The 15767-nt window shown below is 36.3% G+C and overlaps 1 protein-coding gene across 3 annotated transcripts in view; it reads left to right on the top strand.

Moving 5' to 3' along the window:
- The window catches only part of LOC121314554 (dnaJ homolog subfamily C member 13-like), an 87120-nt gene that overhangs the window by 12391 nt on the left and 58962 nt on the right, over positions 1–15767 (top strand). For all 3 annotated transcript variants that reach the window (XM_041247948.1, XM_041247947.1, XM_041247949.1), the window contains exons 3-8: positions 7530–7605; positions 8255–8404; positions 8736–8777; positions 9387–9587; positions 9726–9932; positions 11125–11220. In XM_041247948.1, the coding sequence (XP_041103882.1) occupies positions 7530–7605; positions 8255–8404; positions 8736–8777; positions 9387–9587; positions 9726–9932; positions 11125–11220 (772 nt within the window). The remainder of the gene's footprint in view (positions 1–7529; positions 7606–8254; positions 8405–8735; positions 8778–9386; positions 9588–9725; positions 9933–11124; positions 11221–15767) is intronic.

Below are 15767 nucleotides of genomic sequence, written 5' to 3'. Positions count from 1 at the left end.
CGGCGAAATTCAGTGCTTACTCACATATTAACACCCCGCCTCTGCTCATGAATGATTGGAGAGCTGTCAGATCTTTCACTTTCCCATTGGCTACTTATTCGCCTTCAATGTTTATGCAGAATACCGTGAACGGCCTCTGCCTGCTTATGATTGGATAACTGCTTAGAACTTGGTAGATATTTGATTCTCCTATTGGTTAAACTTAGTCAGTACCTGCACCTGAAACAGAAACAGTTTATGTTCCACCCATATTAATACATATGTTCATTTATTTAAAATTATCTAAAAGAAAAAAATACATGTTCTAGATCCAGATGATAATTTATCTTGACAATTTTCGGTTCAGTTTGTATCGTGATGTGATAAATCTTCATTATTTAAATAAGTAGGTAAATAAAAGTCACTTTGAGAAGAAAATTGTTCATTTAGATGTAAATTATAGTTGAAATTCATGTTTAAAAACAAGTACTCTTTTATTGCTGTATGTCACAGGAACTGAATGTTCAGTTCATCTCCTTACACATGTTTCACCACCCTTTGGAAAGCCATCTCACATGAGAATGAAGCAAAACATCCTCATGACCTGCTCCCATTTCAGCACTTAAAGCACTGAACAGTTCTGTGGATTTGCCTTCACAAAATTAACCGCATTCAGGACATCATGTAGTTCTTCATCCATTTGCTTTGTATCTGTAGCAGTGTCTGTCAACGAAATATGCAGTCGGTACAGTAGTACTTGGCGCAACATCTTGAAGTAGAGCTACAACCCTGTTTCGTTTACCTGTCATTGCAGCAGCACTGTTGGTACTTATCCCAACATATTTCCTCCAGTCCAGCTAGTTTGAGGTAATAACATTGTTCAATAACTGGAAGATCTCATGGTTGCTAATTCTTTGCAGAACAAAAGTTCTTCTGGTAAGTTTGTTTTTGAACACACATCACACATAAGCCACGAGCTGTGCTGTAATGTACAATATCCTCCATCATGAATTACCTTGATAAGCTGGTCATTCACGTTCGTGCTCATTTCACCGGTTAATGGTGTTAGTATAAAGAGGTATGCTTCTTATTTTCCTTGCTGCCTCTTTGCCTAGGACCTTCCGACACATCTTGGTCAGGAGGCAAAATCAAATCCTCTGCAGTCCCCAGGGGTGGTATGACAGACTGGAAAATTGCAAAAATGTGACAAAGTTTCAGATGACTCTCTTGTTTGGATGGTTTTAAGCAATCATTAGTTTAAAGTTTCATCGCATATAACATGTTGAGGCAAAGGGTACTCTCTTGATCCGGTAAAGGTGAACCCAAACTTTAAGTACGCGTGGTCATCTTTTCTAACCACTGTCTTGTTCCTTTTTTTTTTTTTTTTTTTTGCCATTGGCTCCTTCTGAACGGGAACTGTTTTAAACGGTTCAGGAATTTCACCTTCACCACCCTTCTCAATTTTTCGAACAAGAAATCGATCCATGAAAAATTGAAAATACAAGCGATCATTTTTTTTATTTATTTATTTATTTATTTTTAAATCTAGATGGTGCACTGTACTTCTGTTACCTCTTACTTGCCTTCGAACTGTCATGCACAAAAACGAGGATTGTGCAAAATAGAGGGAAACGAGAGCCTCACATTGCTACTTTTTTCACTACTGCTCTGTACAACCAAATACAACCTTCAGAATCACATAATCAGTTGCTCACATTATTGGGACATCACAATAAGCCTTATTGAAAGCTATATTTTATTGTTGCTTTTTGTTATTATATAGTTAAAAAGTACATATAAAGTCGTTGCTCCCGCAGCCCACCCAGACTGTTACACGTCCACCAACTGGAAACACCTGCTGTATATCCTGATGTTCCAGAGCTAGTGCTGTTTTCTATGTACTGTTAGTTTTGTTGACACACCCTTACATTCTTAGCCAATGCCTAACCAATCTAATACTGTCAGTTATTTTTTTGTAATTTTTGATTAAAAAAACAAAACAAAAAAAAGCATACATCACAAGCTACATTATGACAGTGAAGTAATGACTAAGAAGCTCCTGCCAGTAAGTCAGTTTTTATTATATTAATTTTATTCAGTAAAATGTACTGTACAGAGCAGGAGATACAGTTTGAAATATTAATATGGTTACACTGCTTTAATTAGTTTCTTATTAAATATTTCAGTACAGTAGCTGCTACAGAAGGCCTTGTCTGTACTTTGATGTCATGCAACTTGTAGGTCTTACTGGTGCCTTGTCATACTGTAGTAGGCAGTCAGGGCTGGAGCTTGCACACTGATTATTCTACAAAGTGGATAATAAAGTTCAAAGCAGCTTTCTTTTTTTCAAGCTTTTTTGGGAAAGTTTCACATTACGTTTGATTTTTGTGCTTGCTGTACAAACGTTTTGGCTTAATTTCCTTTTCTAGTTTGTAGCTGTGTGCCTATTTAGATGCGCGTTATTCAAACTTTTTTTGTTTCTGAACTGCCTTTGTAAAAATTTATAATCTAGCTGTAGCAAGTACAATGCTGAGGATGCATCCAGTAGGTCCACTATACAGTACCACCGCTCACAAACATGACCTTTTCCTTGATTTCTGTTACTAATTTCAAGAATCTGCTCTACAGAAGATTGTGCAGTTGTAAAACTTTCAGGTCACAAGGGCATTTTTTAGGTGTGCACAATTAAACTCACTCACTTCTACTGTAATCTGCAATTTAGCTTTACCTCAATTTCACATGTCCTTTTATTTAGAATATACTGTTCAACCTGTACTGTAATCATTATTTACTGTTTCTTATAGATCTACTGTATTCATATAGAACTACAGGGCCCCTGAAGGTTTGACCTATTTGTGAAAATGTTGTACTGTAAACTTACTGTACAAGTTAATTTACAATATATTTGTTTTCTGATTAACCTTGTCAGTGACACACACACCGTGGTTGCTGCACAAGCAAAGAATACATAAAAAAGGAAGTCAAGGTATGAGTAAGCTTTTTTTTGGTTTTGCACAATTAACTATATTGCCAACAATATAGGCCAGTTTCTTTGCACAAAATGGGAGAAAATAGGCTTTGGAACTTCCTCTTGAGTTGTACGTTGGCAGTTATACACTACTTCTGAGGCATACAGTACTTCGAGAGAGAAAGGTTTGCAGCGTCACAGTTCCATTAACAAGCATGTGCTACTCGCAATGAAGAAACTTTTCCGAGCTTGTGCACTACTAAGCTTTTATCTTGATTTGGAAAAGTGACTTGTAGGTTTTTTTATGAGTTGATACACATCTGTGAGTTTTTAATCGTGAAGTCTGTGCCTTCTGTATTGCCCATGTCATATCTGCAAACAGTTTTGAGCGCATATGGTACTAGTTCCTGTGAGCTGTCTGCACAAAAAGTCAACGCACACAGATTGAATATAACAACTGGGGCTTCCATGTAGGTAGACAATATATTTATAAACCATATATTTGTAAATGTAATTTACTGTAGTAAATTCAACGGCACTGTTTACCCTTAACACATGAGGACAATTGTTTAAGTCTAGAATGAACAAGTCTAATTGTAAATAGATTTTTAAAGCCAGTCTAAATTTTTGTCTAGTCCAGATTAAGTCCAAGTCCTGTAGTTGTAAAGCCTACTTGGTAACTCCCAAGACTAGCTGGTTGGGTTTTCCTGTTTGGTTTATTTGGGCTACGTTTTATGAATTCTGTGTATTTTTTTTAATACTAGCCTATTTCCTAATCTCTTCAGGCTACGGTACATAGTGGTACACACAGTGTTATGACTATTTTAATAACACAGTTTAGTTTAAGTGTGTAGAGGGTGTACCAAGCGCTGTAGCATGTGGGGACTTTCAATGCTCCATTTTTAATCATATTTTATTTTTTAGTTTGTTTACTTATTTATTACATTACCTACAAGTAGTAGTGCGGTATTTGTACTGTGACAGAGTTGATTGAGCAGACGTGAAGGAAAGGGCTTGACTTTTTATATGTCATAATGTGAGTTGACAATGCATTTTAACAGCAGTTAGAACATTCTACTGCAAGTTGCTGTCATATTTAATTCCCATTTCTTTCAATACAATGTACATGACAAGTAGTAAGCTGCAGTGCGAATCCAGATTCTGCTTTTGTTGTATGTAGCCTATGTGCGCAAGTTCATCTGAAATGTCTGGGTTTAAAAAATACTGAAAGAATTCAGCTAACAACACAATGAAAACCTGTAAATCTTGAACAGAAGGTCTATTTTATGTGCTCAGAATCTGTATGACCTTGAGAAAACATGGATACTGCAAATCCACAAACTTCAATTTAGATCAGTTCTGATTTGTTTACTGTGAGCAGAGCATTTACAGTCTTGAGGAAATTCCGTTGCTGGTTTTGTGAGTAAAGTTCATTGACATATTATTAATGATACACATTGTGTAACTTGCTGGAAGGCTGCAGCCTGAATACCGCAACTATGCTGTGTGAGCAGAGCTGCTGTGCATTGGTGGAAAACTAGGCCCGAGCTTATGATGACTAAGGTTTTCTTCTTTGGCTTGAACAATGTGCTTTGTCTGCTCCTTGCAGTGACTGTAGGGATGCATTGTGTTTATCTTGCTGAGATCAGGTGTTTTTCTCAAAACATCCATTGCAGATAATCATTGACACTTGCTCTTATAAACATCCTCTGACACTGTGGAAGCAACATTAAAAACACCTTTGACATGAGTCGTCACTAGTAACAGATTTGGTTTAGTTTCAGTTGAATGTTTGCATGAAGAAATACAAAAGCACACTGTGTTGTGTGTGACTTCACTGCTCAATAATATGTGCTACTGTGTGCAGTAGCCTACAGTATATGAGATAATTGCTACTGTATAATGCAGGGTATTCTCAAAGGTTTTAGTGTTGTTGCTGACTAAAAAGCACCTTTCTTCACACCTTCAAACTGCTATTAATGGGAAGAAAAACCTAGTTTAGTTTATCTTTGGGTAAACAAAATAAATATTTTAAAGACCGTTTTGCAGCTTGTGGGATGGAACATGAATATGAAAAGACTTCTGTCCTGCCCTCCCCTTCCCTTGCAGTAGTAGGTGCTTTCACTGTCACTAAGTGGAGATCTGGTCCACAATTTCAGACATTTGAAACCATGAGTGCTTTCCTGGTTTGTGGGAAAAGGCTTGGCTTGCTGTCAGGCATGACAAGAAGAGGAAAGTGAAAGACAAAGGTATACTGTACAGGTAGACCAGTTCTCAGTATTCTTGTGGGTGGTTTCAACTCCAGTTAGCCAGCATCTACTGTAATCTACCTGTTCTGCACTTCTCTCCTCAGTAAAAAGAGCTTATAATACAGGAGGTTTATTTGGTAAACTAAAGAGCTTGGGTTAATAGAAGGTTATTGATCGTGAGGGTTTTAGTGTGATTTCAGAAGAGTACTGTACAATTCAATTTTCTACAAAGTAAAAAAAAAAAAAGTGTGTGGAATTCTTTACAATTTCTTTAAATTGGTGAGCCAATGCATTATGTAGTGAAGGAAAAACAATATTGCATTTGAGTACATAGAGCTGTGAAAGGATGCCTTTTTTAATCTGAAGCAAGTCCTACTATTCATAGATATTTCATGCAAGACCTATTTGTGAAAATAATTTTTTCTTGTCTGTGTAAATGCATGTTATGTGTGCATGCCTGTTGGCAATTTAACAGTAGTTAAACATACAGTAATGAGTTGAAAGGCTAGCAGGAAACATGAGAAGGGAAACTATACACTGAACAGTACTGTAGTCTGCTGTGATATGTGAGGATTTGCGATTCAGTTCCAGAGAAACAATTAGGATAACAATGACGAATGAGAACTATTCAGCTGCAGCTGGTTAACAATTTTTCAGAAAACTGATACACTTTTAGGTATACTGTGAAGTGTCTATGGGATAGTACAAAGTAGGTGGATATATTCTGTGGCTCTAGTAAATATAGGGGTGCAATATTGCATTTCTAAAATTGTACAGTAAAGCTGTACTATCATTACTGTATAGATAATATGTGTCCTGATAGTTTGCTCTCTCTACAACATTAAAACTACACCAAACACTGTAATCACTGTCTCTATTACTTTACAGTTAGATTCTCTAAAATCAAAGGTCCTGTTTATCTAGCTACAGTAACGGACGGCTACACTAACATTTCCCCCAAAATATAAAGGCCAGTACATTACTGAACATATACCGTATACAGTATCATCTAGCATATCAAATGACAGGGCGTGTTTTCGTGCTGGACAGTAGTTCCAGTTTGTGATCTGTTGATATGAATATATAAAAAATGTTTATTTCAAATTTCATTTTGAGTTGCCTGGTGACATTCTTCAATATACGTTCTTTGAACAGGTTCTCAGTAGTCACGGGTGTGTGTTAAATTATACCATTAATGTGAAATATTATTTACATCACATAACTTTTCAGGCTATTACGTCATGGTTTATTGTTACTGAAAACAAAGAGGAGCTAAGCATTAGACTGAGGTACTATACAGTATTACACAAAGCAAGTGACTATGTGCTCCTTTGTTTTGAAAACTACCTAGTTGGTTGTGTTTATTGCACATCAGTCAACCTAAGGAGCATGGGTGGAGAATGAGAGCCATTGAACTTTAATGAAAAACAGCTGTTTTTAATTTACTGTATTATAAATTATAGAATAAATCGGTGTTACAGAATTGTAAAAATTAAAAAAAAGTCCACCCCGTGTCCACGTCACCCCGTGAATAATACAACAGCAGCACTTTACATTTGTAGTAGCAGTGTTGAGTGTCTTATTCAAAAGAGAAATCATTTTGCATAGCTCAGCGGTCCCTCACCTAGAATGCAAGGAACGACATCTATTAAACATTACAAGACACCCTTCACATGACATACTGTAGTAATTTGACTTTTAGCACACCTTGGAATGAATGTAGTGTACTGTGCTGTATAACTCTTTGCAGAACATCTGAGATTTTTTTTTTTTTTTTTTTTTTTTTTTTTTTTATGTATACCTCTTGTCAGTTCTTAAGTAACTTACTTTTAAATGTCATTTTTTATTATACATAATATTGGGAATTCGTATTATTTTAGAAAAAAACAATTCTGTAATAGGCGTTGTGGTACTTTAAGATTTAGGACCACACCACTGTATTTAAGGTTGGTGGTCTGCCGTTTTACTTCAGCCTTGCATAAACAACATACTGCATTGTTTGATGCTATACAGCCATCCTTTTTAGATTTTTTTTTTTTTTTTTTTTTTATTAGGAAATGATTCTCATAAGTGTGACTTTGCAGAATTTAAGCAGCTCAAAATCTCTGTGAGCTTCTGCCATATGTTCATTTGTGGTAGCACTGCTCACATTACAAAGTCATTATCTTGCAAGATAATAGCCGACATTTTCCAGGAGACGTTTCCCTGAATCAGCTGAACCACAAATAGCGGTTATTGTATTGCCTGATGAATATTGCAGTATACTGGTATATCGGTATTATCACGCACCCTGGTGTATTTCCTGTCAGCTGAACTTATTTCTGTTTTTGCAGGTATAAAAGAGTCTTTTCTGTTGGCACCCATGGAATATCCACCTACAATCCTACCACTCTTGAAATTACCAATCAGGTATTAGAGGCAGACAATTGTGCTGATTGTTAAGGTGGTTTTGTGAATTTTCACAACAACCCTGATTCAAATCCATGCCTATAGCGGTTATACTCAAAGCTTGAGGCAGTGCTGTTGCTTTCAGAGCTTACCAGTGTTCAACTTTATATTATATTCCTGCTACTGGAAAGGAGGCTTAAATGTTTTCATTTAATTTATTTTAATAAAAGTAAGGTATAGTATAAGAAATTCTCCCCCATCCTATAAAATATACAGCAATGGGGTAATATGACTACATCAACTCCAATAAACAGTGCGCAGTAGTGACACCTGCTGGGAGACATGGGGCTGGAGCAGCATTAAATTAACACCCAGTCAGTTTGTGCCCAGTGACTGGTGTAGAAGTGTGTATTGGCCTAACAGCTGGAGGTTCTGTCCTGGGCTGAGATCCTGGACTAGTGGCAAGGTATGTGGAAACTGTACACATACTGTAGTCATCAAGAAATGAATCGGCCTCTGCAGTTACTCTGGTTCATGCTGCCATAAGTTATTTTGGTGTTTCATTTTCTGTTGGTTAATGTGTGTGTACTTCAGTATTTGACCATCACCGCATCATGCATATTACTACAATTAATATGATTCTTACTTATTTTTGTCTACTTTATTTCAGTGGCCTTATGGGGACATCTGTGGTATCACCCCAGTTGGGAAGGGACAAGGCACTGAGTTTAACCTCACTTTCCGAAAGGGTAGTGGAAAGAAATCGGAAACGTTGAAGTTTTCAACTGAACACAGGACAGAACTGCTTACAGAGGCATTGGTGAGGATTTTTAACTGTGATAGATGAGAGCAAAAAACTTTTTGTCTCATTATAATACTGAGTGTGCAAAATATTATCTTTTCACAAATAAAATGTACAAACCTGAAAACCCTCTCTGGAGCCGCACACAATGTTTAATGTTTCACAGGGGCCTGAGGCCCTGTCACAATAAAAGCTGACACATTAAACTTAATGATTTATTTATGTACAACTTGACTTTTGTGCCATTGGACTCAGAAATCCATAATTGGCTGACTGTAGCAGAATAGTTTAGGCTCATTTTTTGGTTTACATACACTGTATGTGTTGATTTGGTTTTCTGTCATTACAGAGATTTCGAACTGACTTTTCTGAGGGTAAAATAACTGGAAGGGTAAGTGCTTTAGAATCACTTCAGCCCACTGTAATGTAATGTTTGTAGAAATAGACAATTTAAGTGTACACTATTTGGCCAAAATAGTATAAATTTTAATACATTTTAATTCCCTTCACATTATTCTGATATCTCCAAGCCTATAAGTTTGTACAAAGCTCCTATTTTGCTTAATCACTATGGATGTCATCATATAAATATGTGCCGTCCATGCTGCTGTATGGGAACTTTTATTTAGATGGATGCAAAAGCAGCAGCTAATCTTCCAACAAACTCCAGATCCAAATAGATACTTGGATTGGCTAGTAATGAGCCAGAACATGAAAATGAACTTTTATTTTTAAAGACTATTTTACAGTCGGCCATTGGAGCTGAATAGCCACAGTAGTGCTTAGAATTGTATTTAATGTGTATAGCAGGGTGAAAAAATGACATTGGGAAGAAACATGTAGTAGTAAACAAGTTTACTAAACCTAAAATTCTCCATTTTGTGATTTAATAGTGGCAGACCCGTCAAAGTGATGGGTCAGATGTCAGCTGATGTGAGGTTACCAGGCAAGTGGATAATGGGATTTCTAAAAATAATGAATGGTTGCATTTACATTGCAGCGATACAATTGTTACAAACATCACTGGAGTGACACTCGTAAGTCTGTGGTGCTGGAAGTGACGCCTGGAGGAATAGACCAGATCGACCCCTCAACCAACAGAATCAACTGTTCCTATGACTACAGAAACATTGAAGGCTTTGCAGAGGTCTCAGACTATCAGGGGGGGTTCTGTATACTATATGGAGGCTTCAGTAGATTGGTGAGTGCTTCATGTGCAAATGACAACCTTTCACCCAATCTTATAGTCGTATTGTTTGTCCTATCAATTTTGCTAAACCTCTACCCGGTATTAAATATATATGGAAAGACAGTTGTTTCATCTACTCACTTATTACAGCACTTATTTGCATCCGAGCAAAGGGATGACATCATCAAAAGTGCTATCGAGCACGCAGGCAACTACATAGGCATCACACTGCGTACCCGGAAGGACCCCATAGAGTTTGAACAGTATGTGATCCACAGACTGGGCAAATACAGCACAGATGATTCAATCACCTCGCTAGCAGAATTTGTTGTGCAAAAACTTTCATCAAGACATTCGGTAAGAGCATTTGTTTAATACATCTCTGTTCTCTGTGGTGGTTTATATAGCATGCCTTACAGGAGTGTGGGTTGGAAAGACTTTTGGGTCTCTTTCAGTATGTTATGTCAACCTTATAATCAACCGTCTGTGTGCATGGCATGAAAATATGACGCAAGACCTCTGCCAGCTTTTTATCTAGAAGAAGAGTGCCTTGAGTAGGTGTGAGTGACCCTTTGATTATTTACACTGTCTTTTGGTCAGCTGATATCAATGCAAACTACAACAGGGTCTGAAATAACTCTCTCTTTCCTCTGATTCCTGCTGGGCTTTGCTGTAGTTACAGCATCTTCTGTAACAAGTTCATGCTGTCACCCTCTCCAGATCAACAACTTCCCCTACAGTTAATATCATGATCTGTCATACATACTGAATGCATTGGACTAATGGGAAAACAATAAACTAATTCTACCTTTTTAAAAATCTGTTCATAGAAAATAGAAGTCAAAAGAACATTTCTGCAATTGATAGAAAAATTGAGAGAAGCATTGTAGTCTCTGACTCCCTAATGCGACGCTTTCTTATGGTTTAATTGCATAAGAAATGATTAAGTAAACCCCAGCCAGACACCATAGATGATTAATGTATAATGTGATCGTACTCTCAGTGGGAAGCACTTATTGTAGCTGGAAATAAGCATGCTGCATCTGGAATCATTAAAGAGACATTAGCTTGGTTCAACATTCGCTGCTGTCTTTTTTTTATTTTTTTTTATTTTCGAATTCCCCTGTAATTTTCAGTATAAATCTGGTGCTATCACATTAGATAAACACTACCACATAAACCTTTGGAAGCAACGATTCTGAGATCGACTCGGGGTGGGCCATTTACTGACCATTTTAATTGACCTCTTTTCCCACTAAATATCTGTGTATCACAGTAATTGTCCCCACTTCAACAAAATTCAAAATATTCTTACTCCCCAGTCACTCCTGTTGAATTTAGGTATTTTCTTTAACTGGTTAATAATAATTACAGCTGTTCTCCAAATTACAGTGAAGATACAGAATGTATGTAATTTTTTTTTCTCCAAAAAAGCATTTATTTTCTCACTTGAAAATCAATACAGTAAATCCTTGCAGTGTTCAGCAACTGTGCTCTGCTTGACTTTTATCAGTTCTTATGTTTGAATTATGTTTCTTTTCTTTTATAGGAGCCTGTGAAAAGAATATTGGCACTTACAGAAACATGTTTAGTGGAACGTGATCCAGCCTCCTATAACATAGTAACGCTGAAACCGTTTGAAGAAGTAAGTATCATGGAGTAGACACACAACTTATGTTGTCAGGAAATAGTCTGTGCCTAAGATTCCATAGGTCCTTTTGGTCTCGCTGTCAACGTGTAAGACATATTAACTATTTCTCTGGCTACAAAAGAGGAAACAGTTTATTACAGTTGTGATTAAAATAGGTCTTTTTGTACACATTACGACTACTGGCTGCCAGACTAGCTGTGTATGAAAATTAAATGTCATGTTTCAGTGTTTTAAAAGCTCACAGCCAGTTGACCCCCTTAAAGAGGTCTGTGAATAACCTGTTTTACATATGCTTATAAACATGGTAGCACTGCATTAATGGTTATAGGAGTATTGCTTTGTTTCTGTCATGACAAATAGGTGAACCACATCTTAACTTTACAAAATCTGAATACACGTATAATCTATCTATCTGTCTGTCTATGCATGCATATGTATCATACTTGTAGGACTCGAGTCGCATTTTTCGGACGCTAAAGACTCTCGACTCTGACTTGACCTTGTGTGACTCTCACTCTGTGACTCTTAGATATTAACGAAGAGTCCTTTTATAAGTAATGTTACAGTTACTAGGAAATTTCACAATAAAAACCCACCCAACAAAACATTATCCAATCACTGATTAGCCCTGTTGTCTTTGCAGCCAATCATACTAAGAATAAGAAATTTGACGCGTTAGGTTGTAGTGTAAACACACACCCACACAAATCCCTCCCCCCAAACAAACACAACTTTTATAAGGAATAAATAATGTCAGCATGGTAAACAAGTAAGTAATTATTTGGCGTTTAATAAGCCTTTCTCTTTACTACTTTAAACTGTGTTCTAAGTTTAAGTACTGTAAAAATACATTTCTAAAACTGCATTCTTGAAAAGTACGTCATTTCATTTTGCTGAGCTCCCTGAATCTCTGAAATATATAATTTATTTGTTTGCACTGAAAACAGTAGAACATCGATCATCTGAATAATTTTGAGTTTACTGAAAAAAACAATGAATGAAAAAAGAATACATGTAAGTTATAATCATATTTTTAGAGCTTCTTAATTCATATCAGAAAATAGCTGTGATATTAAATATTATTTGCTTTGCTTCTACTTTCCACTTGTTCCCAGCATACTCTGTTACTGTTTGCAAGCAACATCAATGAATCCACTTGGCAAATTCAGTGTAAAACTAGGCACTAATGTCTACCTTTTAAGTCTACCACTTAATTTACCAAAATGAAAATAATGTATTATGAATGCAGGAAAAACACATTAACACATTAACAATATGTCAACCTAGAAATCTGTCTGTGTGAACTTCATGTTTTTATTCCATTATGAACCTACACAAAGGGGAAATATATAAATATAATATGTTTTTGTGTAAAAGAGAAAAGATAAAAAATACATGATCTGAAGTCAAATGAACTGAAGCACAATCTCATAAATGCATCATTGTATTACAGACTTAATAAAGTGCAATGCAATGAAAGTGGAACATAACGTTTCAATAAAACAATAGAAATAATACAAAATTTACTATTCAAGAACACAATATATATACAGTTCTGGCATGTCTAAATCAGATTGGCAGATTTTACCCGAGTTGAAGTCAAAGTAGATGCTACAGTCAGAGGTGAAAGTAACTTTAATTTCTTACACCAGTGTAGTGTTATTTTCAGTGTTAAAAAGTTGTACTTCATGCACTGCGCTTGATTGCCCATGCCTAAACATCTTCCGCTAAGAAAGTAGGGAAGTGCCCATTCAAATCTGGTACGTTATGCTGTTTTTGGTCTTTTACGTCTTTTAAAATTAAATGTATCATATTTTAAGAACATAAGAACATAAGAAAGTTTACAAACGAGAGGAGGCCATTCGGCCCATCTTGCTCGTTTGGCTGTTAGTAGCTTATTGATCCCAAAATCTCATCAAGCAGCTTCTTGAAGGATCCCAGGGTGTCATCTTTAACAACATTACTGGGGAGTTGATTCCAGACCCTCACAATTCTCTGTGTAAAAAAGTGTCTCCTATTTTCTGTTCTGAATGCCCCTTTTTCTAAACTCCATTTGTGACCCCTGGTCCTTGTTTCTTTTTTCAGGCTGAAAAAGTCCCTTGGGTTGACACTGTCAATACCTTTTAGAATTTTGAATGCTTGAATTAGGTCGCCATGTAGTCTTCTTTGTTCAAGACTGAACAGATTCAATTCTTTTAGCCTGTCTGCATATGACATGCCTTTTAAGCCCGGAATAATTCTGGTCGCTCTTCTTTGTACTCTTTCTAGAGCAGCAATATCTTTTTTATAGCGAGGTGACCAGAACTGAACACAATATTCAAGATGAGGTCTTACTAGTGCATTGTACAGTTTTAACATTACTTCCCTTGATTTAAATTCAACACTTTTCACAATGTATCCGAGCATCTTGTTAGCCTTTTTTATAGCTTCCCCACATTGTCTAGATGAAGACATTTCTGAGTCAACAAAAACTCCTAGGTCTTTTTCATAGATTCCTTCTCCAATTTCAATATCTCCCATATGATATTTATAATGTACATTTTTATTTCCTGCGTGCAGTACCTTACACTTTTCTCTATTAAATGTCATTTGCCATGTGTCTGCCCAGTTCTGAATCTTGTCTAGATCATTTTGAATGACCTTTGCTGCTGCAACAGTGTTTGCCACTCCTCCTACTTTTGTGTCGTCTGCAAATTTAACAAGTTTGCTTACTATACCAGAATCTAAATCATTAATGTAGATTAGGAATAGCAGAGGACCTAATACTGATCCCTGTGGTACACCGCTGGTTACCACACTCCATTCTGAGGTTTTTCCTCTAATCAGTACTTTCTGTTTTCTACATGTTAACCACTCCCTAATCCATGTACATGTGTTTCCTTGAATCCCAACTGCGTTCAGTTTGAGAATTAATCTTTTGTGCGGGACTTTGTCAAAAGCTTTCTTGAAATCTAAATAAACCATGTCATATGCTTTGCAATTATCCATTATCGATGTTGCATCCTCAAAAAAATCAAGCAAGTTAGTTAGGCACGATCTCCCTTTCCTAAAACCATGTTGACTGTCTCCCAGTACCCTGTTACCATATAGGTAATTTTCCATTTTGGATCTTATTATAGTTTCCATAAGTTTGCATATAATAGAAGTCAGGCTTACTGGTCTGTAGTTACCTGGTTCAGTTTTGTTTCCCTTTTTGTGGATCGGTATTACGTTTGCAATTTTCCAGTCTGTCGGTACCACCCCTGTGTCAAGAGACTGCTGCATGATCTTGGTTAGCGGTTTGTAAATTACTTCTTTCATTTCTTTGAGTACTACTGGGAGGATCTCATCCGGCCCAGGGGATTTGTTTATTTTAAGAGCTCCTAGTCCCTTTAACACTTCTGCCTCAGTTATGCTAAAGTTATTTAAAACTGGACAGGAACTGGATGACATGTGGGGCATGTTGTCAGTATCTTCCTTTGTAAAAACTTGTGAAAAGTAATCATTTAACATATTTGCTATTTTTTTTTCTTCATCTACCATTTTGCCATTTGTATCTCTTAAACATTTAATCTCCTCTTTGAATGTTCTCTTGCTGTTGTAATATTGGAAAAACATTTTGGAATTGGTTTTAGCTCCCTTAGCAATGTTCATTTCTATTTCTCTCTTGGCCTTTCTAACTTCCTTTTTGACTTGCGTTTGCAGTTCTGTGTACTCTTTCTGCGTACTTTCTTTTTGGTCCTTTTTTAATGCTCTGTAAAGTGCCTTTTTTCGCTGAATATTTTTTTTAATTGATCTATTAAACCATTTTGGCAATTTAGTTTTACATTTAGATTTGTCTACTTTAGGGATATAATTGTTTTGTGCCTCTAGTACTACATTTTTGAAGAACAACCATCCTTCTTCTGTGGGTGTTTTCTCTATTTTACTCCAATCTACTTCTGTTAGTCTCTGTTTCATACCTTCATAGTTTGCTTTTCTAAAATTGTAAACCTTAGCTTTAGTCATTTCTTTTGGGGATTTAAAAAACACTTCAAATGAGACCATGTTGTGGTCTGAGTTTGCCAGTGGTTCTCTGACCTCTGTTTTAGTTATTCTATCTTCGTTATTTGAAAAGACTAAATCAAGGCATGCCTCCCCTCTAGTGGGTGCCTTCACAAATTGTGTTAGGAAGCAGTCATTTGTCATTTCCACCATTTCTATTTCATCCTTCGCGCTACCCACCGGGTTTTCCCATTTTATTTGGGGGAAGTTGAAATCCCCCATTAGTATGGCTTCTCCTTTGCTACACACATTTCTAATGTCATTGTATAACAGATTATTGTGCTCACCGTCTGAATCTGGCGGTCTATAGCATGCTCCTATTATTATGCCTTTTGAATTTTTGTCCGTTATTCAAGATTTTCCAGGCTTGTGTCGTTTTTAATATAATTTATCATATTTTTTCAGCATTATGAAAATAGTATGAGATTATTTATCATATGCAATACATTGGGTCTTGTATATTTTCTTTACTTGTGCAACTTTGCAGTGGACTTCTAGGGAATTATTTATTTATTTAT

The sequence above is a fragment of the Polyodon spathula genome, chromosome 4 (assembly GCF_017654505.1).
Source record: "Polyodon spathula isolate WHYD16114869_AA chromosome 4, ASM1765450v1, whole genome shotgun sequence".
Classification (NCBI taxonomy): domain Eukaryota; kingdom Metazoa; phylum Chordata; class Actinopteri; order Acipenseriformes; family Polyodontidae; genus Polyodon; species Polyodon spathula.
Note: the sequence above shows the minus strand (reverse complement) of the source record. Positions and strands in the feature narration are given on the sequence as shown.